Source organism: Lagopus leucura, unplaced genomic scaffold (assembly GCF_019238085.1).
Source record: "Lagopus leucura isolate 7727_CA_CO unplaced genomic scaffold, USGS_WTPT01 205-10_obj-0_obj, whole genome shotgun sequence".
Taxonomy (NCBI): Eukaryota; Metazoa; Chordata; class Aves; order Galliformes; family Phasianidae; genus Lagopus; species Lagopus leucura.
Window position 1 is genome coordinate 25,089 of NW_024964000.1, and position 25,766 is coordinate 50,854.

General features: G+C 56.5%; 4 protein-coding genes and 1 long non-coding RNA gene across 8 annotated transcripts; 3 read left to right on the top strand and 2 right to left on the bottom strand.

Moving 5' to 3' along the window:
• Positions 1–1,889: 1,889 nt before the first annotated feature.
• Positions 1,890–10,483, top strand: DEDD (death effector domain containing). 2 transcript variants are annotated; one of them, XM_042891755.1, is made up of 5 exons: positions 1,890–2,596; positions 5,964–6,308; positions 8,147–8,254; positions 8,903–9,049; positions 9,142–10,483. In XM_042891755.1, the coding sequence occupies exons 2-5, from the start codon at positions 5,984–5,986 to the stop codon at positions 9,516–9,518; spliced, it is 957 nt and encodes a 318-aa protein (XP_042747689.1). In that variant the 5' UTR covers positions 1,890–2,596; positions 5,964–5,983; the 3' UTR covers positions 9,519–10,483. The 2 variants fall into 2 exon arrangements, with proteins under 2 accessions (XP_042747689.1, XP_042747690.1); XM_042891756.1 differs by lacking the exon at positions 1,890–2,596 and having other exon boundaries at positions 5,962–6,308.
• LOC122191485 lies at positions 7,814–10,239 on the bottom strand. The gene is made up of 2 exons (XR_006182419.1): positions 8,884–10,239; positions 7,814–8,664 (listed from the first exon to the last, which is right to left on the bottom strand). It is a non-coding gene; the product is annotated as an uncharacterized LOC122191485 (long non-coding RNA).
• NIT1 (nitrilase 1) lies at positions 10,384–13,063 on the bottom strand. The gene is made up of 7 exons (XM_042891754.1): positions 13,041–13,063; positions 12,122–12,187; positions 11,791–12,039; positions 11,401–11,504; positions 11,189–11,322; positions 10,987–11,112; positions 10,384–10,885 (listed from the first exon to the last, which is right to left on the bottom strand). The coding sequence occupies exons 1-7, from the start codon at positions 13,046–13,048 to the stop codon at positions 10,607–10,609; spliced, it is 966 nt and encodes a 321-aa protein (XP_042747688.1). The 5' UTR covers positions 13,049–13,063; the 3' UTR covers positions 10,384–10,606.
• Positions 13,064–13,164: 101 nt separating this feature from the next.
• On the top strand, positions 13,165–14,696 carry PFDN2 (prefoldin subunit 2). Its single transcript, XM_042891757.1, has 4 exons — positions 13,165–13,273; positions 13,350–13,438; positions 14,226–14,349; positions 14,440–14,696. Exons 1-4 carry the CDS (start codon positions 13,205–13,207, stop codon positions 14,611–14,613), a joined length of 456 nt encoding a protein of 151 aa, XP_042747691.1. The 5' UTR covers positions 13,165–13,204; the 3' UTR covers positions 14,614–14,696.
• Positions 14,697–15,439: 743 nt separating this feature from the next.
• On the top strand, positions 15,440–21,432 carry LOC122191486 (V-type proton ATPase catalytic subunit A-like). Of its 3 annotated transcripts, none has more exons than XM_042891758.1 (14): positions 15,440–15,692; positions 15,765–15,893; positions 16,446–16,660; positions 16,909–17,046; positions 17,287–17,438; positions 18,061–18,223; positions 18,354–18,462; positions 18,537–18,659; positions 18,742–18,856; positions 18,923–18,986; positions 19,330–19,533; positions 19,925–20,019; positions 20,391–20,562; positions 20,873–21,432. In XM_042891758.1, the coding sequence occupies exons 1-14, from the start codon at positions 15,611–15,613 to the stop codon at positions 20,963–20,965; spliced, it is 1,854 nt and encodes a 617-aa protein (XP_042747692.1). In that variant the 5' UTR covers positions 15,440–15,610; the 3' UTR covers positions 20,966–21,432. The 3 variants fall into 3 exon arrangements, with proteins under 3 accessions (XP_042747692.1, XP_042747693.1, XP_042747694.1); XM_042891759.1 differs by having other exon boundaries at positions 20,410–20,562; positions 20,873–20,964; XM_042891760.1 differs by having other exon boundaries at positions 20,449–20,562; positions 20,873–20,964.
• Positions 21,433–25,766: the final 4,334 nt, after the last annotated feature.

The following is a 25,766-nucleotide window of genomic DNA, read 5'->3' on the forward strand; positions in this document are numbered from 1 at the left end:
TTGCGTCCAGTTCTGGGCTCTCCAGTACAAAAAAGACAGGGATCTCTTGGAAAGAGTCCAGCGGAGGGCCACGAAGATGGTGGAGGGCCTGGAGCATCTCTCCTATGAGGAAAGGCTGAGTGAACTGGGTCTGTTCAGCCTTGAGAAAAGAAGACTGAGAGAGGACCTGATCCAGGTCTATAAATATCTAAGGTGTGGGGGCAGAATGGCAAGGCCAGACTGTTTTCAGTGGTGAGTGGAGACAGGACAAGGGGAAATGGCTGGAAACTGCAGCATAGGAAGTTCCGCACAAACATGCGCAAGAACTTCTTTACAGTGAGGTGACGGAGCACTGGAACAGGCTGCCCAGGGAGGTGGTGGAGTCTCCTTCTCTGGAGATGTTCAAGACCTGCCTGGATGCCTACCTGTGCGACCTGCTGTAGGGAACTGCTTTGGCAGGGGGGTTGGACTCGATGATCTCTGGAGGTCCCTTCCAACCCCTACAATTCTGTGATTCTGTGAATGCCATTCCTCCTCGTGACACTCCTGGGATGGGGACAGCTCTGGACAGAACTGACCTTGGGGACAAGGCCACCTTGTTCCCATGCTTGGGAACAGGACCACCTCAGGGGCCATGGCCACTCCTGGGGACAGAGCCATCCTTAGGGTCAAAGACACCTTTGGGGACAGGAACGTGCTTAGGGACATGGCTTTCTTTGGGGACATGGCTACCCTTTTTGGGGACAAGGCTATATTTGGAGACCTGACTGTCTTTGGGGATGCAGCCACACTTGTGAGCAGATCCATCTCTGAGGACAGGACCACAGCTGGTGTCAGGGTCACCTGTAGGACAGCGCCACCACAGGGACAGGGCCGCACATGGGGACAGTGACGGCTCCAATCCCTTTGAGAACAGCTTCCTCTCCCACTGAGGTCGCACATGCCCTTTGTTACTACTGATTGCAGCTGGTGCCTGGCAGTGCCCAGCAGGCACTCTGCCATCGCTGCCCACGCAGCACGTGTGACAATTAGTGTAGCTAATTACCAGAGGGTTGCCCTAATCCCGTCGCGGGGGGGCCCCCCCCCCAAAAAAAAAAAGCCCTGAAGTGAAACGGGGCCTTCTTGGGGCCCTCCCAGTTCTCAGCCCCCGCCCTGCCCCCAGGGCCAGCCCTTCCCTACCCCAAATGGTCCCCATTCTCCACATCTCACCCCCACTCCCCAAAGGCCTCCCCAAAAACTGAGACTCTGCCCCCCCGTTACCCCCGTGATCCCCTCCTATCTCTTCGCTGTCCTCTCACTGTTCCTCTGTCCCCACTCAAGATGGCGGCGCCTCCTCACACCCCTCCCGCCCTCACCCAACATGGCGGCAGTCCCATATGTTCCGAAATATAGATGAAGCCGACGCCCCGTACTCCGGAAGTGCTCATCCTCTCGCCCATATCCAATATGGCTCCGCGCCGCCCGTCTGTCTCTACAGGCGTGAAGGCGGCGAGGTGAGCGTGGCCCGGATGTGGGCGGTGCTTGAGGAGGGAGGGGAGCCCGGAATGTGACGTCGCGCCGGAAGTGACGTCGCTCCGTCAGCCGCCTGCAAGCGGGGAGAGGAGCGGACGGAGCCAACATGGCGGCGCCGAGCGAGGCCCGGCCGTGAGGGGAGGGAGCGCGGGGCCGGGCATGGCGGGGGCGGCCTAGGGGGAGCCTCGGCGTTACCTGGGCCGCCTCTCCGCTCAGCACAGCCCTGTAGCGGTGGGAGGCAGCGCTCGAGAGGCCTCGGCCGAGTGCCCGGGGGATGGGGGCCTAACGGGGCCCGGCCCTCGTAGCTGCGTCGTGAGGCGGCCGCGGGGCCTGGGGGCGGGGCTGAGGTCTCAGGGGGAAACTGAGGCACGGGGTGGGACGAGGTTGGACGTAGTGGGTCTGCGGACGCCACTCAGCCCCGTGGGGGTGCCGGGGGGCCTCTGTAAGGGGGGCACAGAGCTCCCTTTGGGGCTGAGTTCTCGAGGGGGCCACTCTCCAAATAAAAGGGCGCCGGGGAGGTGTTAGGGGCTGTGGGGACGGTGTGAGCCTGGCTCCGGGCCTGTAGTCCCGTCTAGAATCCATTTTGTCGGCTTTTTTTTTTTTTTTTTTTTTTTTTTTTTTTTTTCTTTTGCAAATTCTGTGAGCGAAGCCAGTTTTCTGGAGGAGCTCTTGGGGAACAAACAGGTTTAAAGCAGCCTGCCCCTCACTTGGTTGTGCTACTGAGGGAGGAACGGGGATTTGGCGTTGAGAATATGTCTGAAGGAGCGGCGTAGGGAGCACAGGGTTGATTCAAGACATCAATAAATTATTACAGAGTGAAGTAGGGATTAAAAAAAAAAAAAGTTTAGGCATCGGAGTTGCTTAAAAAGATAAAAAGACTGTGTGGTGGCTTCTGGAAAGTCCACCGTGGCAAGAGGGCCACCAAAGCTGGAAGTGTGGCTTCCTGTAACAAGAGCCAAACGAGGGCCACGCTGTAGGGACATAGGTGGCCCTGCTGGGGTACTGTGCTGAAGAAATCTGAGAGAAAAGGGGATAGAGGACTTCAGATCAATCCGTGCTCGGGTTCGGAGTGGATACACGCAGAGCAGAGGAGCTCTTCATTAAGGTTGGTTTTTCGTGCACGGGTTTAATTTCTTAATGATCCTATGAGTCGCCTATCCCTCAGCTGCACGGAACGATGGTGTTGGGTGTCACGTCCTGTCCAGAAGATTCTTTTGTTGGTCCTTGACATTGGGATCCTGTGGCTGTCGGTCTGGGTATGAAGTCTGGGGAGAGGTGGGAGAAGCCTGGAAGAGGCTTCTCCAAACCCAGTGTGTTTTTTGCTGATAGAATTGCCAAAATTGGCCAAGTTGGGGTGCCTGGATGTGAGCCAGGCCCTGTCTCCAGCTCAGGTTTGCATGGCGGAAGCTGTTGCACACCACTGTGTGCTTGTGGGGCTTCCTTCTCCCAAAAAAAGAGGGTTAAAAAAAAAAAAAAAAAAAAAAAGGTGAATGTTCTGGTTCTTTCGATTCTGGTTTCAGTTCTGCCTAAGATGACTGCATGTGCAGAGGCTGTGCCTTCCAGATGTTAGCTGTCACAGACTTTGCCCATGTTGGTTCCAAGTGGTTCCACCCCTTCTGCTCTGTGCTGTGGTCATGCATGCCATTCTGAGCCTTTAGTGCCTCTCCGTTGGGGTCCTTCCCTCCCTCAGGGCTGGCCTCATCTTAAGCTTCAGTCCCTCCCTCAGGGTCTGCCTCGCTGCTGGGGTCAGTTCCCATCCTGAGGACACACGGAGTGCTGTGATGCTGCACAGCCCCAGTGGCCCCGTGCTGCAGCAGTGCGTGAAATCCTGCTGCTGTCCCTTCTCCAGCATTCCTCGCATCACTGCCTATGCTTAGGGGGATTTAATTACAGTCAAACAACCTGAAATCAGTTCTTCCCCAAGCAGTGATGGTGACAGCGAGCCCTGTGACCTGGCATGGGCCAGTGGTTTTGTGGCCCTCCGGTGACACTCGCAGGGATGGCAGTGTGACTGCAGTTCTTCACGGGGCTGGGATCCGTTCTGCTTGCTGTAGTTTTGGAGCTGCGGTTTTGAAATCATTTCAAGACCTGCAGACAGGCTTAGGCTCGCTCTCCTGTCAACCTATGCACGTGGGTGCAGAATGTTGTGGGGTAGAGGTGAGGAAACCCACAGAGAGTGGCCGTAGCTCAGTCTCCTCTCTCCGCTTGGTTTATCAGGAGCTGATAAACCATGTCTGCGTTTTCCTAATTCCATTTGGAGTTGAACCTTAATCCCTGTGAATCCTGTCCAATCTGGGGTTCTCACTGACAAGTGCTGCCCTCGAGCTGCTTTGCCGCTCAGTGCTTGCCCTCCTGCTGCTGTCTGGGGCAGTGCAGTGTTGGACATGTGAGGAATGGGCTGCTGGGTTGCATTGGGGTGGGTGTGTTTGGGAGCCTGGCAGCCTGCTTTGCTTCCAGCCCCAAATCTTCCAAAGGTGTCTGCGCCTCGAAAGGAGCAGCTCCGACCCCCCACGTGCTCTGCCAGGTGTCCCCATTTGCTTCCACTCGAGTGCCACCATGATGGGACATCGGAGGCTGTGATGCTGTGATATTACCTCCAGCAAAACTCTTTTGGGGAGCTGATTTCTACTGCTTTTCCCTGCATGACTTCTGCAAGGCTGCGATGCTGAGGTGGTTTTTGTGGCAAGGCATTAACTTCCCTGAAATCAGCAGGGTGAACAGGAGGATTGATGAGCCAGGCTTGGGGTGAGCAACTGCAGAGTGCGCTGTAGGCACCGGGAGCTCGTTTTTCCTGTTCACCACAAATTATTTTAATGATCTTCTGTGCTCAACAGCCTCCTTCTGCCTGCACAGTGTGTGGGCCGGGTCCTGGGGGTGACGCTGGCGTGCAGTGCACACGTCTGTTTGCTCCCCAGGTGGCTCTGTGGGGTGAACCGCCCCCAAAGCAGCAGAGAACTGAGACCCCCACGCCTCTCTGCTGGGAGGTGACCTGAAGTTGCGGCCCCCCGGAAGCTGTCTCAGTCCTGGTCCTGGCACTGGGCGCTCTTCCTGGGAGGGTTTGAGGTTTCTTGCAGCCCCAGATGCCTGTCCTGTGGGTGTGAGGTGGGAGGGGAGGCAGGGAGGGATCTCTTCCAAGTCATGGCTCCTGGAACCCCTGGTTTGAAAACAAATGTGACAGCACACTGCGGTTTTGGGTGGTGCAGCTGTGAGGAGCTGCCCCTCGGGACTCCCCGCTCAGAATGAGGCTTTTTCTGCTGAATTTCTCCTCCTTCAGTCTAAGCAGTGTGACGTAGAACTGCTTTTTTTTCTTTGCATTTCCCGGGTGACCAGTGCTAAATAACCCAAAGACAGCATCTGCTTAATTTCTGCTTTGGCTTTGAAACAATTCGGCAGCAGGAAAACGAGCGATTCTTGGGGAAAGGTTTGAAGTTTGCTCTAAAAACAGAGACCCAGAAACAAATTAGAGAATGGGATTGCTGCTGGAACTGCTTGGGACTTGAGCAATTCCCCCCCTCCCCAGTTTTGTGTGGACTGAGGTTTGTGGGTTCCCTGCCAGGAGGGGGGATGTGGGGTGAAGCAAACTTGGCGTTTCCAGGCAGGATTTCATAGAGAGCTGCAGCTCGCCCTGTGCCAAAGTATTTATAGGTCAGGTTGCAAAACCCAACAGCAGCAGTGAAATGGCAACAAAACAATTAGAGTTTGTGATGGCTTCATGACCTCTGCACTTAAAGGTTTTGCAAAGCGTGGAGGAATCTCTTCTCTCTCCAGGTGCCACCACTCCAAGTTCTCCTTTCCTCAGTTCCTGCTGGGATGTGGCATTTGGGTTCCCAATTGCTTGTCGGAACGATTTGGGACAGCTGCGCTCTCAGAGTGTGCTTTGAGGCACAGCAGTACTGCTGCAGCATTGCCTTTGGAAGCACAGAGTTGTTGAGCTGCTGGCTGGTCTTGCTGTAAAACTCAGCGTTGTCCCCAGTGTGATTTCATACTTAGTTGAATCTTGGGGGTGACCATGCTGACAAATGGCAAAGAACAAAGTCCAGAGGTGGAGTGGCCTTGGATGAAGTAAAATCACCCGTCCTGGGGCTTCCCTGCCCACAGACCTGCCAGCACGGGGAGGGAGAGCCTGGAGCCGGTCTGACGGGGCCTGGAGCTGAGCAGCTCAGGGCGTGCCAGCTGTGACAGGAGGGACACCGTCCTGCCTGTCCCACTGGTGGTGGCACCTCGAGGATTTGCAGCCCGCTGTAATGGGAGAGCACGGTTTGAGGCTGTTGCCCCAGCTCTGGTTTGGGATCCTGGCGGAGAAGGGGCATGTGGCTGACATTTGGGGGTCGCACCACACCAGAGGGAAGTGGCACAGTGGTGGGAACAACCCTGGATGGCGAAGCTCAGCTTGGAGGATCCGAGAGTGGGATTTTCACAGAGAGAGCGACAGGACCCGTGTTCAAACCCAATGGCCTCTTTTTGCCTTGCAGGAACAGCGTGCCAGGCGGAGATGGCAGCCCTGAAACGCAGCCGCGCACAGGCCTGGCCCGAGGAGCAGGGCGACCGCGAGCACGGGCTGTACAGCCTGCACCGCATGTTCGACATCGTGGGCACTCACCTGACGCACCGCGACGTGCGCGTCCTCTCCTTCCTGTTCGTGGACGTCATCGATGACTACGAGCGGGGCATGATCCGCAGCGGCAGGGACTTCTTGCTGGCGCTGGAGCGGCAGGGCCGCTGCGATGAGACCAACTTCAGGCAGGTGCTGCAGCTGCTGCGGATCATCACGCGCCACGACCTGCTGCCCTACGTCACCCTCAAGAGGCGGCGGGCTGGTGAGTGCCCGGCGCTCCGACTGTGGCCCAAGGGGGGTGGTGGCAGAGCAGGGTGACAGCAAACTGTGATTCTGTGGTCTATGAGTGCCTTTCAACGCCAGAGAACCGAGTGATCCCACGGTTCTGTTATCTATAGGATCCCCCCCCACTCGGCTGTGCTGTGATCCCTAAGATCAGGAACCCCCTAGGGTTCTAAGATTCTCCTCTTTCTTTTCCACTGAGACTCTCTGGGGCTTTAGGGAGAGTTTATTCTGGCCCAAAGGCCCTGTTTTTGGGGAGATTCCTTCAAGTGGCCTTTGGGTAGGGCAAGGAGGAGCTCCAGGGACAGTGTGCTCGCCTTTTCAGAAGGGACACAAGGCTCTGGAGGTGACTGATGTCCTCTCTGAGCCTACTGCTGTGCAGCACACTGTGGCACGTTCCAGGAGACCGTGCTGTTTGAGCAGAGTGCCCCAACCTCTCCTGTTTCAGCAGCCTGCTTTCGCTCTGGGTGCAGATCTGAGCATTGTTACCAGGACATTCAGACTGGGGTAAATCAGTTGGGTTTTTATCACTGTAGGCCCAGCTCTGTGCCAATTCGCCATTCGGGGAACCTCACCCAGGGCTGAGGAGCTCACTTGTTGCAGGAGTGGTGAGGTGGCCGCTTTGGCAGGCTCCAGCCTCAGAAATTTGCGTTTTTCTCATGAAATGAGGTTAATTGTGCTTTCATGGCCGTTCTGGGCTGCTCTCTCAGCTTTCTGCTTGCAACTGTTATGCCAGCGCTTGGGAAAGTGGTGAAAACAAGTATGGGCAGGCATGAAACCTTCCCCTTTTTTGGGGCGAGATGTGGGGGAGCTGACAGAGGAGCACAGAGACCACAAGAAATCCTTTAACCTGGGGTTGTCACCCCCCTGTCCTGGCGATGGCATCTGTCCTGTGCTGGAGAGCTGCATCAGGAGGCAGAAATCATGGAGGTGTGAGATCCTGACCAGCCACATTCTAATGGCAGCAGCTTAAGAAATACCCCAAAACAGTTCAGAAAAGTGCTGAGAGCTGCAGCTGAACGAGGTTTACAGTGTGCTTTGCATTGAGGGGGAGCGGGTTGATGGGCTACAGGAAGTGCTGCTCGGGTCCCTGCCTCCTTCCAGAGCTGCGCCGCACTGCAACCTCATCTCTGTTCCTCTTTCATAGCTGTTTCTCTGCAGAGGAGCAAAACCTCGGCCCTGAGTTAGCTCAGAGCTGGGGGAAGGATGGGAGCTGTGATCTCGCTTTCCCCATCATCTTTGCTCGCAGCTGCTCCTCCTTATCAGTGTGACTTCAGAGCCCCGGCAGGGTGCATCACGCTGCTTCAGAGCTCTGTTCTGAAGCCATGCAGATAACAAAGTCATGCAGATAACGCTGCCTGCTATTGCAGCTTGGAGATGTAGGCAGGGGCATCGGCATGGGGCTGTCCTGGGGACTGACGGTGTCGGAATGATACGGGCAGTGCCTGTAGCTGTGGAGTGGGCCTTTCCCACACAGCAGTGTTATTTCTGAGCTCTGAAATGAGTTTATTTCCCAATATCTGAGGAACAGCTCTTTGCAGTGGGGTACCGGAGAGACCTCGAGTGCCACTACTGGGGCTGGGAACTACATGGCTGTGACTTTGGGGGTGCTATTTTTTTGTTTGTTTTGCTTTGTTTTGGAAAGGAAGCGGTTGTGAGGTTCTTGGGCTTAAAAAGATGCTGTGGGGAAATCACCTGTGGGAAGTCACCAGTGGAAGTCATCGGGGATGTGTGTGCAGTGGGGATCTGTGCGTGCGGCGCTTTGTGCTGCTGCTCTCTGGGTCTGTCCTAACGAGACCCTCGCTCCCTCTGCGGCAGTGTGCCCGGACCTGGTGGACAAGTACTTGGAGGAGACCTCCATCCGCTACGTGACGCCACGGGCTCACAGCGCTGCGGAACACGGCCTCGGCCACCCCCACAAATCAGGTGAGGACCTGGGGCTTGGGAACGCACCAGGATCTGTGTCTGAATTCCCGTTTCCCTGATAATGGAGCAGAAGCTGGCACGAGAGTTGTGGCACTGATTACAAAAGGGCTGTGCCCGCCCAAGAAGCGCCCCCACCCCAACCCATAGCTCGCACACAGGCTCTCTGCAGTGCTGTCCCAGCAGAATCTGGCCCTGGTGTGATTGTGTCCCTTCACATTAGTGGTGCCTTTCCCCACCTGTCACTGTCACCTCATCCCAGTGATGTAGGCTGGGGACAGCCTGGTGCTGACTGCAAGTTTTAGCACTGCTCAAGTGACACATTGAGCGACCGGGGTTTGACCAAACAAGGATTTTGGTGTCCCTTCCCATTTTGGAGAGCAGCTTCAGTCAGGCCATCCTCCAGGTTCACCCTAGGATGAAATCAAAGGTTTAGAATGCACCAAAAGATTTCCACAGAGCTGGGGGGCTCTTCTGCTCCCTGTGGGAGAGGTGCTTTTGGGGCTGCCCCTGGTCTGCAACTCTGTGGGCTGCGGAGGGAGCGAAGCCCCCAGCCCCAGGCTTGGGCACCGTGGGGCAGCACACGACTCCGGGTCCCTGCTCTGAGGCGCCCCCCGGTCCCGGCTCCTCACCTGTTCATCCTCTGGGCAGTGCCTCCCCAGCACCCCATGGTCTGCTGCTCCTCGGCGGGGCCGCAGATCTGCACCAAGAGGCCCGGCCGTGGCAGGGCCCTCCTCAGCAGCCAGCGCAAGCGCAGGAAGTCGGTGACTCCAGACCCCAAGGAGAAGCAGACATGCGGTAAGATGTGTGGGGGGCCGGGGGGGGACAGAGGGGGTCCTGACACCCCCAAGAGAATGGGGACAGCACGCTGAGTGCCCTGCTCCCTGCAGACATCCGCTTGCGAGTCCGAGCCGAGTACTGCCAGCACGAGACGGCGCTCCAGGGCAACGTCTTCTCCAACAAGCAGGACCCACTGGAGCGCCAGTTTGAGCGCTTCAACCAAGCCAACACCATCCTGAAGTCCCGGGACCTGGGCTCCATCATCTGTGACATAAAATTCTCAGAGCTCACCTACCTCGACGCGTTCTGGCGTGATTACATCAACGGCTCTTTGCTGGAGGCCCTCAAGGGCGTCTTCATCACGGACTCGCTCAAGCAAGCCGTGGGCCATGAAGCCATCAAACTGCTGGTCAATGTGGACGAGGAGGATTACGAGGTTGGGCGCCAGAAACTCCTGAGGAACTTGATGCTGCAGACGGCCCCCTGACACCCGGTGGGATTCAAGCTCTTTTTTTTTTTTTTTGTTTTTTTTTTTTTTTTTTTTTTCTAAAAAAAAAGATCTAAAGCCCTGCTGGACTCCCATGGGGTGCTGAGCTGTGGGACCCGGTTTGCTGCAGGGAGCGCCGGAGGCTTACGTGTTCTCTCACCCTTCTGTCCTGTCACCTTCTTTCTTGCTTTGTTTTCTTTTTCTCTTTTGTTTTGTATCCATTAAAAAAAGAAAAATCAACCCAAAAAAGTAAAAAGCTCCGCCCGGGGTGGGTCAGCAATGGGCAGAGATGGGACAGGGTGGGGGTTGTACTGGGAGCTGTGAGGTGGCTGTGCTCCTCTCCTGCCCTTTTGTCAGCATCCCTACGGGCCTGGGACTGGGGTGGCCCTATTGTCCCTGATACCAGAGCCCCGACCCCCCACTCCACTGCCTCCTCTCTGGGGTCCTCAGGAGCAGCTCTGGAGGTGTCCGAGGTGTCCCCATGCTGTCCCCAGGACCATGTGCCTTTGTGTCCCCCTCCCTTATGGGGCCTGGGGGGGGGAACAGTGCTGAGGGACACAGTGAGATCTCTGCCTGTCCCGTCCTCTTATTGCAGTTGGGATGAGCTGGGACAAACTGGGATAGGGGGAGTTGGCCCCATGGCTGTGTTCTAGCGGGCCTGTCACCTCTGCTGTCCCCCTTCTCAAGGTCCTGGGGGGAACGGGGGGAACGTTCCCCTCTCCACCCCCAACTTTGTGGTTTTCTCCCCATCCCCCAAGCTGTCCCCCCACCATGGGGCAGGCACTGACTCCACAGCTGGGGAGGGGGATGTGTAGCACTTCCCCCCTCCCCCCCCCAGGTGACAGCCAACTTTGGCACAACGTGGTGTAATTTCTGTGACTTCTGTATTTTTTAAAAACTTCAATATAACGGTCATATTCCCTGTGTAGCTTTCGGTTTTCTTGAAATAAACATCTACAGCAGTGCACGGCTCTTTCCTTTGTCTCTCCAGTCACACCCCCAGCACCGGGAAAGCCACAGAGCCCCAGGTGTGTGTTCCCACCTGTATTTTGCAAGACAAACATAGGATCCAGCCCGGCTGTGGGTTGCTATGGGGCTGAGAGTGCTGCCTGCAGCCCCACAGTCCCATAGAGATCAGCACGGCGGTGACTCTGCACCGGGATCTCGCGGCGCACGCGGCGCAGGTACTCGAGGTCAATCTCGGCATAACAGAGCCCCGGTCCCTCGCTGCACTGTGCCACCACCGTCCCCCAGGGGTCTGCCACCAGCGTGTGGCCGTAGGACACGCGGCCCTCGTGGTTCCGACCTGTCTGCGCTGCTGCCACCACATAGCACTGGGTCTCGATGGCACGTGCTCGCAGCAGCACCTGTGGGGCCACGGTGAGGATGAGGGTCATCCCAGAAATAGAGAGAAAAAGAGGTGGGGTTTTTTTGGGTGGGGGGGGTTGGAGGAGTGGTTAATGCTCACCTCCCAGTGTGCGGAACCTGTGGGGAAGGTGAAGGCAGAGGGGTAGGTGAGAATCTCAGCACCGGCGTGCCGCAGCGCCAGTGAGATTTCAGGGAAACGCAGGTCATAGCAGATGGAGAGTCCAAGCTGGTTGGGGACAACGGGACATCAGAACAGGCACGGGACGTGGCATGGGATGAAGATGGGAATGGCCACCCCGTACCATTCCCGCTGGAGTGCTGATGGGAGGCACGATTTCGGTGCCTGGGTTGGTGAAGCTGCTCTCTTTCATGGTGACCCGGCCCTCCAGCTCCACGTCACACAGGTGGGTCTTCCTGTAGGCTGCTGCCAAGCGGCCTGCGAGCGACAAGGGAGCACCGGGAGCAGGCCGATGTGTGACAGGGCCCTCAATATTGCAGGGCTGGGGGGGCTCACCTGTTTGGTCCAGCAGCACATGGCAGTTGTAGATGCGCTGCGTGCTTGGCCAGTCTGCACTGCGCTCGTGGAAACCACCCAGGGACAGCCACACACCACAGTCCCTGTGAGGAGCAATGTGGTGTCACTGCAAAACAAGTGATGTCACTAGGACAAGAATTGTCGCGGGGACAACAGGCACCACCAGGATGAGTGATGTCACTGGGATGAGCAGTGCCACCAGGACAAGCGATGACACCAGGATGAGTGGTGCTACTGAGAAGTGTTGTCACCAGGACAAACAGTGCGCTGCTGGGATGAGCGCTGTCACTGGGATGAGCAGTGTCATCAAAACAAGCAGTGTCACCAGGATGAGCGGAGCCACCCTGGGTGTCCCCATGGTACCATTACCTGGCCAGCGTGGAGTAGCGTGCCATCAGCTCACCGTCCAGGCTCTCAGCCAGGCTGAGCGTTTGCGCAGAGTCGCGGCCAATGTAGTCGAAGCCTTCGGGGAGGAAGACGAGGCACGCACCCTGCCGTGCTGCTGCCCGCACCAGCGCTGCACAGCTAGAGAAGTTCTGCTCCTTGTCAGGAGTGGAGGTCACCTGGCCCACGGCCACCAGCGGCTTTGGTCCCAGGGACGCCGCCATGGCTTGGTGGCTGTGACACAGTGTGGGTCAGCGCCAGGGATGCGGTCACCATGGTTGTGTGTCCCCACCCACTGCCACCCACATGTGAGTACCTGCCCAGGTGGCTCCAGGGGCCTGGGCATAAGCGGTGCAGTGGGAACCGGAGCACCGCACTCAGCCTGGGTGGGGGGGGCACAGAGTGAGCCCCTCCTCAAAGCTGAAACTGCCCTAGGACACCCCCAGTTTGTCTCCAGGACTCTCAGGCTGCTCCTAAACCCTCAATCCACCCCCAAGCTGCCCCATAATGCTCCTAGCACCCCACTTAAATTGCCACCAAGATCTCCAGACTGCCTCCAAGCCACAAACTGCACCAGAAAGCCCCCCAGTTTGTCCCCAGGACTCACAGGCTGCTCCCAAGCAGCCCCATATTGCCTCTTAGAGCCCCTAGCGGCACCCAAACTGTCCCAGGACCACCACGATTTGCCTCTAGAGTCCCTCAGCCTGTCCCCAACCCTAACCCAAACTGCCCCACATTGCCCCAAGGACCCTTCCATCCTGCCCCCAACCCCCCACCCCCCCAAAAAAAACCCTGCCCCCGGGATACCCCAAAGTGCCCCAGACCCCTCCTCACATTCTGACCTTTTCCACAGTTGTCCCCAGCACACCCAGTTGGCCCTAGGACCCTCCAAGCTGCCCCCAACACATCTCAGAATTGCTCCCAGCACCACCAAACTGCTCCAGCACACTTCAAACGGCCCTTAGAATCCCAAACTGCCTCAAGGGCCCCACATATTTCTCCAAACTGCTCCCAGGCCCCCAAACTGGCTCAGGGCCCCCCCGGGCGGCCCCCGGCACGCGCAGGCGGCCCCTGGGACCCCACCACCACTTTCAAACTGCCCACAGAACCCCCCCCCAGACTGCCCCCGGCCCGTACATGTCGCGCCGACAGCACCGAAGAGGGAGGCGGTGATCGGGGCAACGGGCAAAGTCCCCGACACCACTGCCCACAACCAAGATGGCGCCCAGCACTACCTCACCATACAGCACCGCTGCCAGGCTTGACCTTTACCAAGATGGCGCCCAGGTTGTCTCCGGTATACACCGGAAGAGCGCAATCACGACGTCGGTCTGCGCCGGAAGAGAGCCTGCCCAATTTCCGGTGTGCGCCGGAAGAGGCGCAAAGTGGAGGGGGAAAGATGGCGGACAGCGTGAAGGGGCGGCCCGCGGCGGCGGGGCCAGCCGGGAAGGTGCTGACGGCGGAGCAGGTGCAGGGCGGGGCTTGGGGATGGATGAGGGAAGGTCCCGGGATCCCTTGATGACACCCCGCGGTTGTCCACGCAGGTGGTGGCTCGGTTCAATCGGTTACGGCAGGAGCAGCGCGGCCTGGCTTCCAAGGCGGCGGAGCTGGAGTTGGATCTCAACGAACACCGGTGGGGGGGAGGACAGAGGGACAGGAAAGCGTAACGGGACAAGGGGGGTGGGGGCATGGGGACATGGGTAGCAGTGAGTTGGGGGCGCACTGGGGAATGGGGCGAGGGAGGACGGAAAAAAAGGGGAACACAAGGGTGGGGGGGCGGTGGGGAATGGTTTGGGGGCGGTGGGGACGTCGGGGGGTACCGGAGAGTGAGGGTGTACCGAGGGATGGGTTGGGGAGCATACTGAGGAATGGGGGGGCACGGGGACATGGGGGCAGACGGGTCAAGGTATTGGGAGAGTAACAGCAAATGGGGAGGCACTGGGATAGAGGGAACCCCGGGGGTGTGGATGTCTCTGGGGGTCGGCACGTGGACTCTGGGAGTGCTGCTTAGAGACATGTGGAGAACACCGTGAGGAAGTGGGGACGTGGAAGGGACACAAATGGTGTGTGGTGGGGGTGGGGAGGACGCTGGGGGTGGCACTGGGGGTATAGAGGTGTCACTGGGGATGTGGGAAGCACTTGGGGATATGAGGGCGACCGTGAGGGAGGCCATCGGGTGTGGAGGTGCTGCTGGAGGGTTGTGGAAGGATATTGTTGGATATAGGAATGACAGCGGGGATGTGGAGGGCACGGGGGGCAGTGAAGGTGCTTGGGGGGGGACTCCTGGGACAAGGAGGAACACTGAAGAATGGTGGGCGTTGACACCGAGAGTGCCACAGCAACAAAACGAGGAATGCTGGGTTGTCACCGAGAGCAATGCAGGGTGATGTGGGGGTGACAGGGCCTCCCCTGCCCGACAGCCTGGTGATTGAGACGCTGCGCGAGGTGGACCCCACACGGAAGTGTTACCGCATGGTGGGGGGCATCCTGGTAGAGCGCACTGTCAAGGAAGTGCTGCCCGCGCTGGAGGGCAACCGCGAGCAGGTGACTCCTGGTCAGACCCCCCTTCACCTACAGGCCCTCCCCCCCCCCCCCAACCGCCCTAAAACCCCTCTCCCCTTTTTCTCCCCCAAGATCAGCAAAATCATCGAGACGCTGAGCCAGCAGCTGCAGAGCAAGGGTCGTGAACTGAACGAGTTCCGCGAGAAGCACAACATCCGCCTGGTGGGCGAGGATGACCCCCGGCAGCCCCCCAAGGATGGCACCGAGGGGGGCAAGGGCAGCGCCGCTGGTGTCCTCGTGTCCTAGCCTTGTTGTCCCCTGCTGTCACCTGTCCTCCCTCCCCTTGTTTAGTGGTTTTGTTAAATAGATGTGGGGATTTTGGGCCACAAGTGTTCTCTAGTTATGGAGTAATGGAGGTGACAGAAGCCGTGGGAGGTGGCACTGTGGGCGGTGACAGCAGTGGCACTTTGAGGACGCCCTTGAGCTGCCCGTTCACCTGTGACTGCCGTCAGCCGCCGCTTTCCTGTACCGTGTTCCTGTTGTGTCCTGGCTGTGTGGGAGGAGGGGCACACACAGGTGTCACTTCTGCTGGGGGTACAGTCGACAAAAAGCCACCTGGATGTTGTCCCCAGAATGTCACTCGGATCGCTGTGACCCTCTCTTGCTGTTACTCTCCCAAAAGTCTGTTCCTCTGGCAGAGGGAATGTGGGGAGATCAGTGGGGGGGTAGACAGGCCTGGCATTGGGAGACATGAGGACACTGGGGGACGTGGAGATGCTGGGGGCCTTGGGCGCACACAGTGGCACGGGGATGCAGAGACATGGCCTGGCACTGGGGGATCTGGGAACACGGGGTCATGGAGATGCTGGGGGTGGTATGGGGGACACGGATGTTGGAGGACACGAGGACAACAGAGGGTAGGGGATGTTGGTAATGGCACGGGGACATGGAGATGGGCTGGGAGACGTGGGGGCACGCGACTGGGGGGGGGATGTGTGGTCCCAGGACTGGAGCTGGTAGGGGGGTTGCACAGCCCCCCTGGGGATATGGGGGATTGCATGGTGAGCAGTGGGGGGGGACGTGGGGTAGCAGTGGTGATGGTCAGGGTTGTCTGCTGTCCCTATGAGCTGGGTGAGGGCTGGTGTGTGCCGGTGTGGGGTGGGGACAGGAGGGGACGTGCTGTTGACTGTACACAGCCCACACCCACAAGTCACACTGGGTGCAGCCGGTTCCCCCCAGTCCCCTGCGGTGACTGTCCCCATATAATGTGCGTGCCACCAGCCGTGCCATCAGTGCCACCACCATGGAGGGGGACGTGGGGACACGGATGGCTGACATTGAGAAGGAGAGCCTGCTGGGTGCTGTGCACGGCGTCTCGGGGCCCGGTATGGCTGCGTGTCGGGGACAGTGGGGACACTTGGGGCAGACAAGGGGGTGACGGTGCAATGTCCCTGCAGTGGTGACGGCCATACGCATGGCAGGGGCAGCCATGTATGAACTGGTGCGTGTGGGGCACGCAGAGCTGGTGGGGGAGATCATCCGCCTGGAGGGGGACATGGCCACACTGCAGGTGTATGAGGAGACCTGTATCCTTGTGGCCTTGCCTGTCCTTCCCTTGTCCCCTCCTGACTCCTCCTGTCCCCCTGACCCTTTCAGTGACCTTCTTGCCTTCTGTGAGTGACCTTGTTCCCTCCTGTCCTCTCCTGCCTCCTCATCACTCCTGATCTGTCCAGTGACCTCATCCCCTCCCATTCCTCCATCCACTCTGTCCTCCTTATCCTCTCCGGTCACCCTGTCCTGTCTCCTCTGTCTGGTTCTGTCCCCTCCAGTTCCTTTGTCCCCTCTCCTGTCCCCATGTATTGTCTCTGCGGTGTCCTACCTGTCCCCATCCCATCCACTCTCCCCGTTCCTGTTCCCGTGTCCCCTGTCCCCTCTAGTTTTCTTGTCCTCATCTGTCTGCGGTTCCTGTCCTGTCCCCATCCCAACATCCCCCACCCCACACCACATCCCTATCCCCATCACCCACGTTCCCACCCCGTGTTCCCCACCTCATGTCTCTATCCCTGTCCTCTACCCCACACCCCCCATCTCACGTCCCCCTCCTGCTCTGTGTGCCCACTCCTGAGCTCAGCACGCAGCGGGGGTGCGGGTGGGGGACCCAGTGCTGCGCACGGGTCAGCCGCTCTCGGTGGAGCTCGGTCCTGGCATCCTGGGCTCCATCTTCGATGGCATCCAGCGCCCGCTGCGGGACATCGCACAGCTGACGGGTGGCATCTACATCCCACGAGGTGTCAACGTCCCCGCCCTGCCACGGCACCTCACCTGGGACTTTGTCCCCAGCAAGAGCATCCAGGTGAGGACATGGGAACATTGGAAGGACACAGGGGCATGAAGATATGGGGACAGAGGGACGTGGGGACTCCATCTCCAGTAAGAGAATTCTGGTGGGAACATGGGGACATCAGTGGGACATGGGGATATGGCGCTGTTGTCCCCAGCAAGAGCATCCAGGTGGGAACATGGGGACACCCTTCTGCTCTCACTGGGGGGGCTGCACAATCCCATTGCCACCCGGTTACCCTCGTGATCGCACCGTGCCAGGTTGGCAGCCATGTCACTGGTGGGGACATCTATGGGACAGTGACAGAGAACTCACTCATCCAACACAAGATCATGGTGCCACCCCGCAGCTGTGGCACCGTCACCCACATCGCACCACCAGGACACTACAGCATCTCGGTAAGGGGTGGCTGACGTGGTGGTGGCATTGCATGGCATTGCATGGCACCGCTGTCCCAAAACATCCCCAATGGCATGGCAGTGGAGCGATGGCATCCCGCTGTCCCCAAATGTCCCTGAGGATGTAGTGGTGGTGGGCTAGTGTCATTCCATGGCACCACTGTCCACAAATGTCCCCGAGGACGTGGTGGTGGCATCCCAAAGCACTGCTGTCCCTACATGTCCCCAAATGTCCTCAAGGATGTGGTGCTGGAGCTGGACTTCGAGGGTGTGGCCGAGCAGCTGACCATGATGCAGGTGTGGCCAGTGCGGCAGACCCGGCCCGTGGTAGAGAAGCTGACAGCAAATCACCCACTGCTGACAGGACAGCGCGTGCTGGATGCGCTTTTCCCGTAGGGATTGGGATGGGATGGGATGGGAATGGGATTGGGATTGGGATGGGTTTGGGGACGGAATGGTGTGGGGATGGGAATGCGATTGGGACGGGGTTGGGGATGAAGATGAGTTTGAAATGAACTTTGATGGGGATGAAATGAAATGTAGATGGGAATGGGAAGGGGATACGGATTGGGGATAAAAGTGGGGATATAGGTTGGGGGGGTCAAGGGATGAGGATGGCGGACTCGCGTAGGTGGGAACTGGGGACATGAATAGGGGATGCGGGTAGGGATCGGGGGGTGGGGGTAAAGAATAGGAACAGGAGTGGAGATGATAATGGCAAGAGGGAGAGAAGTGGGAACAGAGAATGGTGACAGGACAGGAATGGAGATAGGGATTTGGGATGGGGGATGTGAGAAGAGGGAACAGGAGTATGGGATTGAGCTGGGAAGAGAGGGGGGTGGCGGACAGCAATGGGTGTGGGAATAGGGTATGGGATAGGGGACAAGGAGGACAGAGATGAGGGATAGGAGACGAATTGAGGGTGGAGATCAGCACGGGGACAGATGGAAGCAGGATGGAGTTGGGGCGGGAACGAGTGTGGACAGGAGTGGCGATGCGAGGGACCGTCCCCAGATGCGTGCAGGGTGGCACCACAGCCATCCCCGGTGCTTTTGGCTGCGGCAAAACCGTCATCTCGCAGTCCCTGTCCAAGTACTCCAACAGCGACATCATCGTCTACGTGGGCTGCGGGGAGCGCGGCAATGAGATGTCAGAGGTGCTGCGGGACTTCCCCGAGGTGAGAGCAGCAACTCAGGGGGACACTGAGGGGACAGCAGGCCGGGCGGTGCCAGCAGTGGCGCCAGCAGAAGGGCCAGCAGAGCCACTGAGGCCAAGGGGACCGACGGTGCTAATGGTTTCTCCCTCAGCTCACCATGGAGGTGGATGGGAGGACGGAGAGCATCATGAAGCGCACCACGCTGGTGGCCAACACCTCCAACATGCCAGTGGCTGCCCGCGAAGCCTCCATCTACACTGGTAGGCAACAGGGGACGATGACGGTGACGGCAGTGGCTCTGCCGCTGGTGCCATCCTGCGCCCCCTCCACACAGGCATCACGCTGTCTGAGTACTTCCGCGACATGGGGTTCAACGTCAGCATGATGGCCGACTCCACCTCCCGCTGGGCTGAGGCGCTGCGAGAGATTTCAGGGCGCTTGGCTGAGATGCCGGCAGGTGAGAAACTGAGCGTCCCCCGCGTCATCCCATTGTCACTGGACGTGGGCGCCGGCTCACCGTGCCACCCCACGCCCTGCAGACAGCGGGTACCCCGCGTACCTGGGCGCTCGCCTGGCCTCCTTCTATGAGCGTGCGGGGCGGGCGCGCTGCCTGGGGTCCCCCCTCCGCGAGGGCAGCGTCAGCATCGTTGGAGCGTGAGTATCACCAGGAGGGAACAACGTGGGACCATCCCACCCCACTGAGTGTGCTGCACCCCACAGGGTGTCACCGCCCGGAGGGGACTTCTCAGACCCTGTCACCTCAGCCACGCTGGGCATCGTGCAGGTGAGCTTTGAGGTGCCCACGGATCCCATATTTGGGCTCCCCATGGATCATATATTTGGGATTCCCCAAATGGATGTCCCGTTTTGTTTTCCTCATGGGTCCTGTATTTGGGATTCCTCATGGATCCATATTTGGAGTCCCTGTGGATCCCATGTTTAGGGTTCACATGTTTCTCATATCTGGGGTTCTCAGTGGATTCCATATTTGGTTTTCCTCATGGCTCCTGCACTTGGGGTTCCCACAGATCCCGTATTTGGGTTTCTCATAGGTCCCATATTTGGGTTCCCACGGATCCCCTATGGACTCTCATGCCAACCCCCCCCCCCCCCCCCCGGTCCCACAGGTGTTCTGGGGTCTGGACAAGAAGCTGGCACAGCGCAAGCACTTCCCGTCAGTGAACTGGCTGATCAGTTACAGCAAATACTTGCGGGCGCTGGAGCCCCACTACGAGCGGCTGCACCCTGACTTCCCCACACTGCGCACCCGTGCCAGGGAGATCCTGCAGGAGGAGGAGGATCTGGCTGAGATTGTGCAGCTCGTGGGGAAGGTGGGGGGTGGGACTGGGTGGGGATGTGGTGGGGATTGGGGTGGGGTGGGAGTGGCTGGGTTGGGGATTGGGATTGGGATGGGGTGGGGATGTGGAGAGAAGGGGAAGAGAATTTGAATGGGCTGGATGTAGGATTGGGAGGGGGATGGGATTGGGTAAGAATTGTATGGGATTGAATTGGGATGGGGATAGGATGGAAATGGGGTGGTATGGCGTGAAATTGGGACAGGGATGGGCTGGGAAAGGGATGGAGGTGGCATGAGATGGGGATAGGACAGGGATGGAATGGGGATGGAGATAGCATGGGGATGGGGATGAGGACAGAATGGAATGGGGAGAGCTGCGGCGTGGGGATGAGTTCCATGGGATGGGGATGTTGCCTTCCTCACAGGCGTCTCTTGCTGAGGCTGACAAGGTGACACTGGAGGTAGCCAAACTCCTCAAGGATGACTTCCTGCAGCAGAATGGCTACTCCTCCTATGACAGGTACTGTGCCTCCATGTACCCCGTGTCCCAGCATTCCCATACTGCTCCGATGTCTCTACACCACTCCCATGTACCCACACCACCTCCGCAACCCCAAGCCACCTTGATGACCCCATGTTGTTCCCATGCCACCCCCATGTCCCCATACCATCTCCACATCCCTGTGTCCTCATGGCATTCCCCACATCCCCATACCAGGTGACATCCATGTCCCTATGCCATCTCCATACCCTCATGTCGAACACATCATGTCCCCGTGTTCGCACATTCCCATGCCACCTCTAAGTCCCCATGTCCCCATGACACCCCCCGTGTCCCCACACCCCCACACCACCCCTGTCTCCCCTTGGGGTCCCCCCACCGCCCCCCAGGTTCTGCCCCTTCTACAAGACAGTGGGGATGCTGCAAAACATCGTCACCTTCTATGAGCTCGCCCGACATGCCGTGGAGGCCACTGGGTCTGGAGAGCGCCGTGTCACTTGGGCAACCATCCGTGAGAACCTCGGGGACATCCTGCACCGTCTGAGTGCCATGAAGTTCATGGTGGGAATTAAAAGGGGCAGGGGGGAGGGTCACTTATAGGGTGTCAGGAGGGCATTTATAGGAGGCTGGGGGACACTTACAGGAGGTCTGGGGACACCTCTAGGATGTCACTTATAGGGGTTGAGGGATGCTTACTGGGAGTCACTTGTAGGGAATAGGTGGGACACTTATAGGGGGTCAGAAGGGTCACTTATAGGTAATTGGGAGTATGCTTATAGGGGGTTAGGGGCATTTATAGAGGGTTAAGAGGTCACTCATAGGGAAGCAGGGGACCCACAGAGTGACACTGATGCTGCCCCCTCCACCCCAGGATCCAGTGAAGGACGGCGAAGCCAACATCACGGCTGCCTTCACGCAGCTCAACGAGGAGATGCAGGCAGCCTTCCGCAACCTGGAGGACTGAGGGTCTCCCTCTGGACCCTCTGCTCCAATAACCCCCCCACCCCAATTCACCCCCCACCTATTTCAGGATCTGTCCTCAGGGTCCCACTTGTCCTCGTAGAATCTTAGAATGGCCTGGGTTGAAAAGTACCACAATGCTCATCTGGTTTCAACCTCCCTCTTATGTGCAGGGGCTGCCAACCAGCAGACCAGGCTGCCCAGAGCCACATCCAGCCTGACCCCATGTCAGTAAGCAATTCTTTGTTTACCACATTGTGCCCTGTTCCTTTAATGAGTGATTTAGCTGGTTTAAAGCAGCTGTGTCTGCTACTGCTTTTCTCTACAACATTCTTTTCCATTATACGCAACTACACACTGCAGTGGTGTACCTCAGAGGTTTCATGAAGGTCTATTTCAAAGTAGCAGGAGTTTTGTTCAGTGTCAAGACAAAGGCCTCAGGCCTTGATGGTATTAAATGTTGGTATTAAATGATGGTGTCTTGTTTCAGTTAACATTAAAATTGCTTGGTAGTTAGATTTTGGTATGTGAATATTTAGAAAGAATGTAACGGACAGTGGCAAAAATGAAAAGCAACAGCAAATGGATCATTTTTTACAGATATTCATAAGCATTTTGCACAGCTTTCCTGGGTTTGGAGAAGTTTTCCTTTCTTTGCTTTGTTCCCCCCTTCCTCCAAACTTCTCTAATCCAAGAGAAAACGGAGACTCCCGGGCGCTGCTCCGCCAACCCCAATCAATGGCGGTTGTTCTTTTTGCGGTCCCTACTGCCGCCGCGTGGCCAAGCAGCGGAAGTGTAGCTGCCTCTGTTGCTCCCACAGGCAGCACAACGCATGCGCGCAAAAATGCGGAAGTGGCGAATCTGAGTTCTGACAAGTCTGCGCAGCGAATCTGCCAGTCTTTGTTATGCTTAGTCCTCCAGGCAACAGCGCGCATGCCCCCAGAAACATCAATCGCACCCATTTCTATTAACGGGCGGGAGAGCAGCCAATTCTTGGGCCGCGAGCTCAGCAATGTTGTCCCCTTTCCCATTCGTGACGCTTGCGCAGCAGGGTGTGAACAAGGCGCATGCGCAGCACTGTGCAAGTCACTTGCGCATGCGCAGCACTGTACCAACATTCTGCGCATGGGCAGGAAAGTGCCACCTGCCGCATGCGCAGCAGCATGCCAGCCAGGCGCATGCGCAGAAAGATGCCAGCCTGGCGCAGGAGTGTGCCAGCAGAGCGCATGCGCAGGAAGGTGTTATCAGGGCGCATGCACAACACGGTGCCAACCCGACGCATGCGCAGGATCCAGCCTGGCGCAAGCGCGGCAGGGTACCTTCTCGGCGCATGCGCAGTAGGAGCCCAGCCTGGCGCATGCGTAGTATGATACCAGACTAGCGCATGCACAACAGGGTGCCTACCCGGCGCATGCGCAGGAGTGCGCCAGACTGGCGCATGCGCAGCAGGGTTTCTACCCGACACATGCGCAGCACGGTGCCTGCCGGGCGCATGCCCAAAAGGGTGCCAGACTGGCGCATGCGCAGCAGGGTGCCTACCCGGCGCATGCGCAGGAAGGAGCCAGTCTGGCGCATGCGCAGCACGGTGCCTGCCCGGTGCATGCGCATTGCTTTGTCTGCAATGGCGCGTGCTTTGTGCTTTCGGTGCGCCGCCGAGCTCATATCACAGACAGCATTTTCTCCCAGAAATGACATTGCTCCGAAATATGACATTTTGTCCTAGAAATACCAGTTCTCACGCAAAAATATGGCATTATCTCCCAGAAATACCACTTTTCTTGCAAACATAAAACTTTTTGTCACAGAAATACCGGATTTCTCCCAAATATATGGTATTTGTGCCCAGAAATACCAGTTTTATCACAAAAAATGTCATTTCCATACAGAAACAACACCTTTCACCCTGAAGTATGGCATTTTTGCCCAAAAATATGACAAATTCTCCCAATAATGCGACATTTGATAGAAATACCAGTTTTCTTCCCCAAGTATGCCATTTTCTCCCCAAAGAATGATATTTTCTACCAGAAACACCAGCTTTCACCCAAAAATACAACATCTTCTCCCAGGAATACTACTTTACAATCCAAATATGACAATTTTGACACAGAAATATTACATTTCTTCTCAAAAATATGATATTTTATCTAACAAATACCAATTTTCTAACGAACAATTCATACTGTCCCCCAAAAATACTTCTTTACACTCCTCAATATGAAATTTTCACCCAAATATATGACATCTTCCCCCAGCAATACCAGTTTTCTCCCCAAATATGACATTTATTACAGAAATACCATTTTTCAATCTCAAATCTGACATTTTCTCCCAGTAGTATGACATTTTATGTGAGAAATACTGGCTTTCTTCCCTAAATACAACATTTTCTCCCCTAGGAATTATATTTTCTCCCAGAAATACTACATGTTCTACCAGAAATACAACTCGTTCTTCCAGAAATATATGTCACTTTCACCTAAAAATATCAGCTAAATCACAAAAAACATTTCCAAACAGAAATACAATGCTCCACCACAAAATATGGCATTTTATCCCCAAAATACGGCATTTTCTGCCAATATGCCATATTGGCATATTGAGAAAACTGGTATTTCTGGGAGAAAACATCATACTTTTGGGGGGAGAACTGGTATTCCTGGGATAAAATGTTTTGTTTGTTCTTCCTCTCTGACCGTGATGCCCCCTGAGATCTGTGTTACTTCTGCTCTTTGAGAACCAGGCGTACAGGAAGCAGTCAGACCATGGAACTGAAATTTTAGCTCTTTAATTGCCTGTGCTTTACAGGATCTTATGATGTGGAATACCGATAGCAAAACTATAAAACCATGACAGAGGGGCTGTAGGGGGCTCTGAGGGGCACTGGGAGACACTCAGAGAAGCTGGGGTCCCTAAAGGCCCCCCCCCAGTCGCCTTTAAGCTGCACTGCTCTCTCCTTGTGGAGCTTTGGGGCTTCCCTCCTCTTCTCTCCACCCTTCCATTGCTTTCCCTGCATGTTTTCCTGCTAGCATAGCCAGCTCCAGCCCCATAACTAATGAGACACGGCACACGGAAGGCCACATGCTCCAGGGGAAGAAGAGAAGAGACAGTAGGAAGACAAAAGATGAGTCTAACAAAAAAAAGCCAAAAAAACAATAGCAGTGATTAGAGGAGGAGCAGCAATTGATTAAATCCAACCAGATCAAACAAAATGAGAGAGAAACAGAACATCAAATACAAGCTCTTACACAGGGGAAGCACATACCTTTTTCTCTGCTTCAGTCCAGCCAGGAGCTCCACCTTCCCTCTCCTGTACTCCAGGTCCTCCAGGAATGCTGCTTCTCCCCTCCTGTCTAAGAACCCAAAGTGCCCATAAAAGCAGTCTACAGGACCAAAACATAAACCCTTTCTTTAACTCACTTTACATAACGTTCCGATGTGGAACACTGACAACAGAAACCACAACACCACAGCAGAGGTCCTTCCCCAGAGGCAGCCAGCCCTTAAATGGGGTCCAGAAGTGCAGCCAGGCTCCACCCTTCCTGTCACACAGGTGAATCACCTTCAGCTGTGCTCCTGTGGCTGACTCGTTGCTCGCCCCAGGTGATCAATCAGAGGTTCAGGCTGTGACTCAGCACTTCCCATACAAGCACCTGGGGAGGGGTGGAGCCTTGCAAGCACAGCTGGGGGCAGTTTGGCTGTGGGTGGGGCTGAGCCGGGCTCCACCTCTCCCTGACCCCATTTAAGGGCTGAGAAGCGCAGGGTAGCAGCTGAGCCTGGGCAGTGCTGCTTTTGGAGTGTGGAGGTGAGCCCTTCTCTATTGCAGGGCTGTGATCTCTGCCTTTCTGGGGGGATCCTGACTGCATTTGAGGGTTAGTAACCATTTGTACCTGGAAACTGTTTCCTTTAGAGTGTGGGTGAGTATTGGTTTTTGGAATGGGGTAAGTGGTTCCATTTTTATTTCAGGGTTGTGACCTCCCCTTTTTGGGGGATCCTAACCACATTTAAGGGCTGGTAGTTGTAAAGGCAGCTTCTGAACCTGGAGACTGTTTCCTTTGGGGTGCGGGGTGAGCCCTTAGAATGAGGGGAGTGATTCCTGCTTCATTTCAGAGCTGTGAGCTTTGCCTTTCCAGTGGGATCTCATGCTGGATTAGAGCAACTGTATTTGCTATGTGTGTTGTTTCCTCTTCAGTGGTTCTCATCTAGTAATTTCCAATCTGGGGCTCCAAACGCAATTTGTCTTCTGCCACATCATTCCGCTTTATGGCTATAATTCACAGCACCATGTGCTAATTGCACCTATGCAGAGTTTTTTAAGGGCATTCTATGCATCATTATTGTGTATTAAATTATGTTCTGTGTCTCTTTTGATTTCATTTTGCAGCTCGATGGGGTTTAAGGATTGCCTGGGCTCCTCTAATCAGTGGTGTGAGATCCGTGCAGCAGGTAATGGAACATCATGAGCCCCATGTTGGTGCATTGCTTGTATGCAGGAAGGTTTGCGATGCAGTCCAACTCCCCCACAATGAACATCCACAGCTGGATCAGGTTGCTCAGAGCTTGACCTAACTTCACCTTGAAAGCTACAGCGCATCCACCACGTCTCTGGCAACCTGTTCCACTGCCTTGCCACCCTCACTGTGGAAGACATTTTCCTTATATCTAACCTTAATTTTCACTTGTTCTTTCCTTCATGTATTGAAAGGCTGTTACCAGGTTACCTTGGAGCCTTCTCTTCTCCAGGCTGAACAGCCCCAGCTTTCTCCTTTTATAGGAGAGGTGTTCTGTCCCTCGGTTCACATGTG

Coding starts and splice junctions, on each gene's coding strand:
- DEDD (XM_042891755.1), top strand. CDS start 5,984: ATGGCAGCCCTGAAACGCAGCCGCGCACAGGCCTGGCCCGAGGAGCAG. Junction 6,309..8,146: donor CCTCAAGAGGCGGCGGGCTG/GTGAGTGCCCGG, acceptor CCTCTGCGGCAG/TGTGCCCGGACCTGGTGGAC. Junction 8,255..8,902: donor CGGCCACCCCCACAAATCAG/GTGAGGACCTGG, acceptor TCCTCTGGGCAG/TGCCTCCCCAGCACCCCATG.
- NIT1 (XM_042891754.1), bottom strand. Junction 11,505..11,790: donor CGCTACTCCACGCTGGCCAG/GTAATGGTACCA, acceptor TGCTCCTCACAG/GGACTGTGGTGTGTGGCTGT. Junction 10,886..10,986: donor CAGGTTCCGCACACTGGGAG/GTGAGCATTAAC, acceptor GTGGCCCCACAG/GTGCTGCTGCGAGCACGTGC.
- PFDN2 (XM_042891757.1), top strand. CDS start 13,205: ATGGCGGACAGCGTGAAGGGGCGGCCCGCGGCGGCGGGGCCAGCCGGG. Junction 13,274..13,349: donor AGGTGCTGACGGCGGAGCAG/GTGCAGGGCGGG, acceptor TTGTCCACGCAG/GTGGTGGCTCGGTTCAATCG. Junction 13,439..14,225: donor TTGGATCTCAACGAACACCG/GTGGGGGGGAGG, acceptor CCTGCCCGACAG/CCTGGTGATTGAGACGCTGC.
- LOC122191486 (XM_042891758.1), top strand. CDS start 15,611: ATGGAGGGGGACGTGGGGACACGGATGGCTGACATTGAGAAGGAGAGC. Junction 15,693..15,764: donor GCACGGCGTCTCGGGGCCCG/GTATGGCTGCGT, acceptor ATGTCCCTGCAG/TGGTGACGGCCATACGCATG. Junction 18,987..19,329: donor CCACGCTGGGCATCGTGCAG/GTGAGCTTTGAG, acceptor CCGGTCCCACAG/GTGTTCTGGGGTCTGGACAA.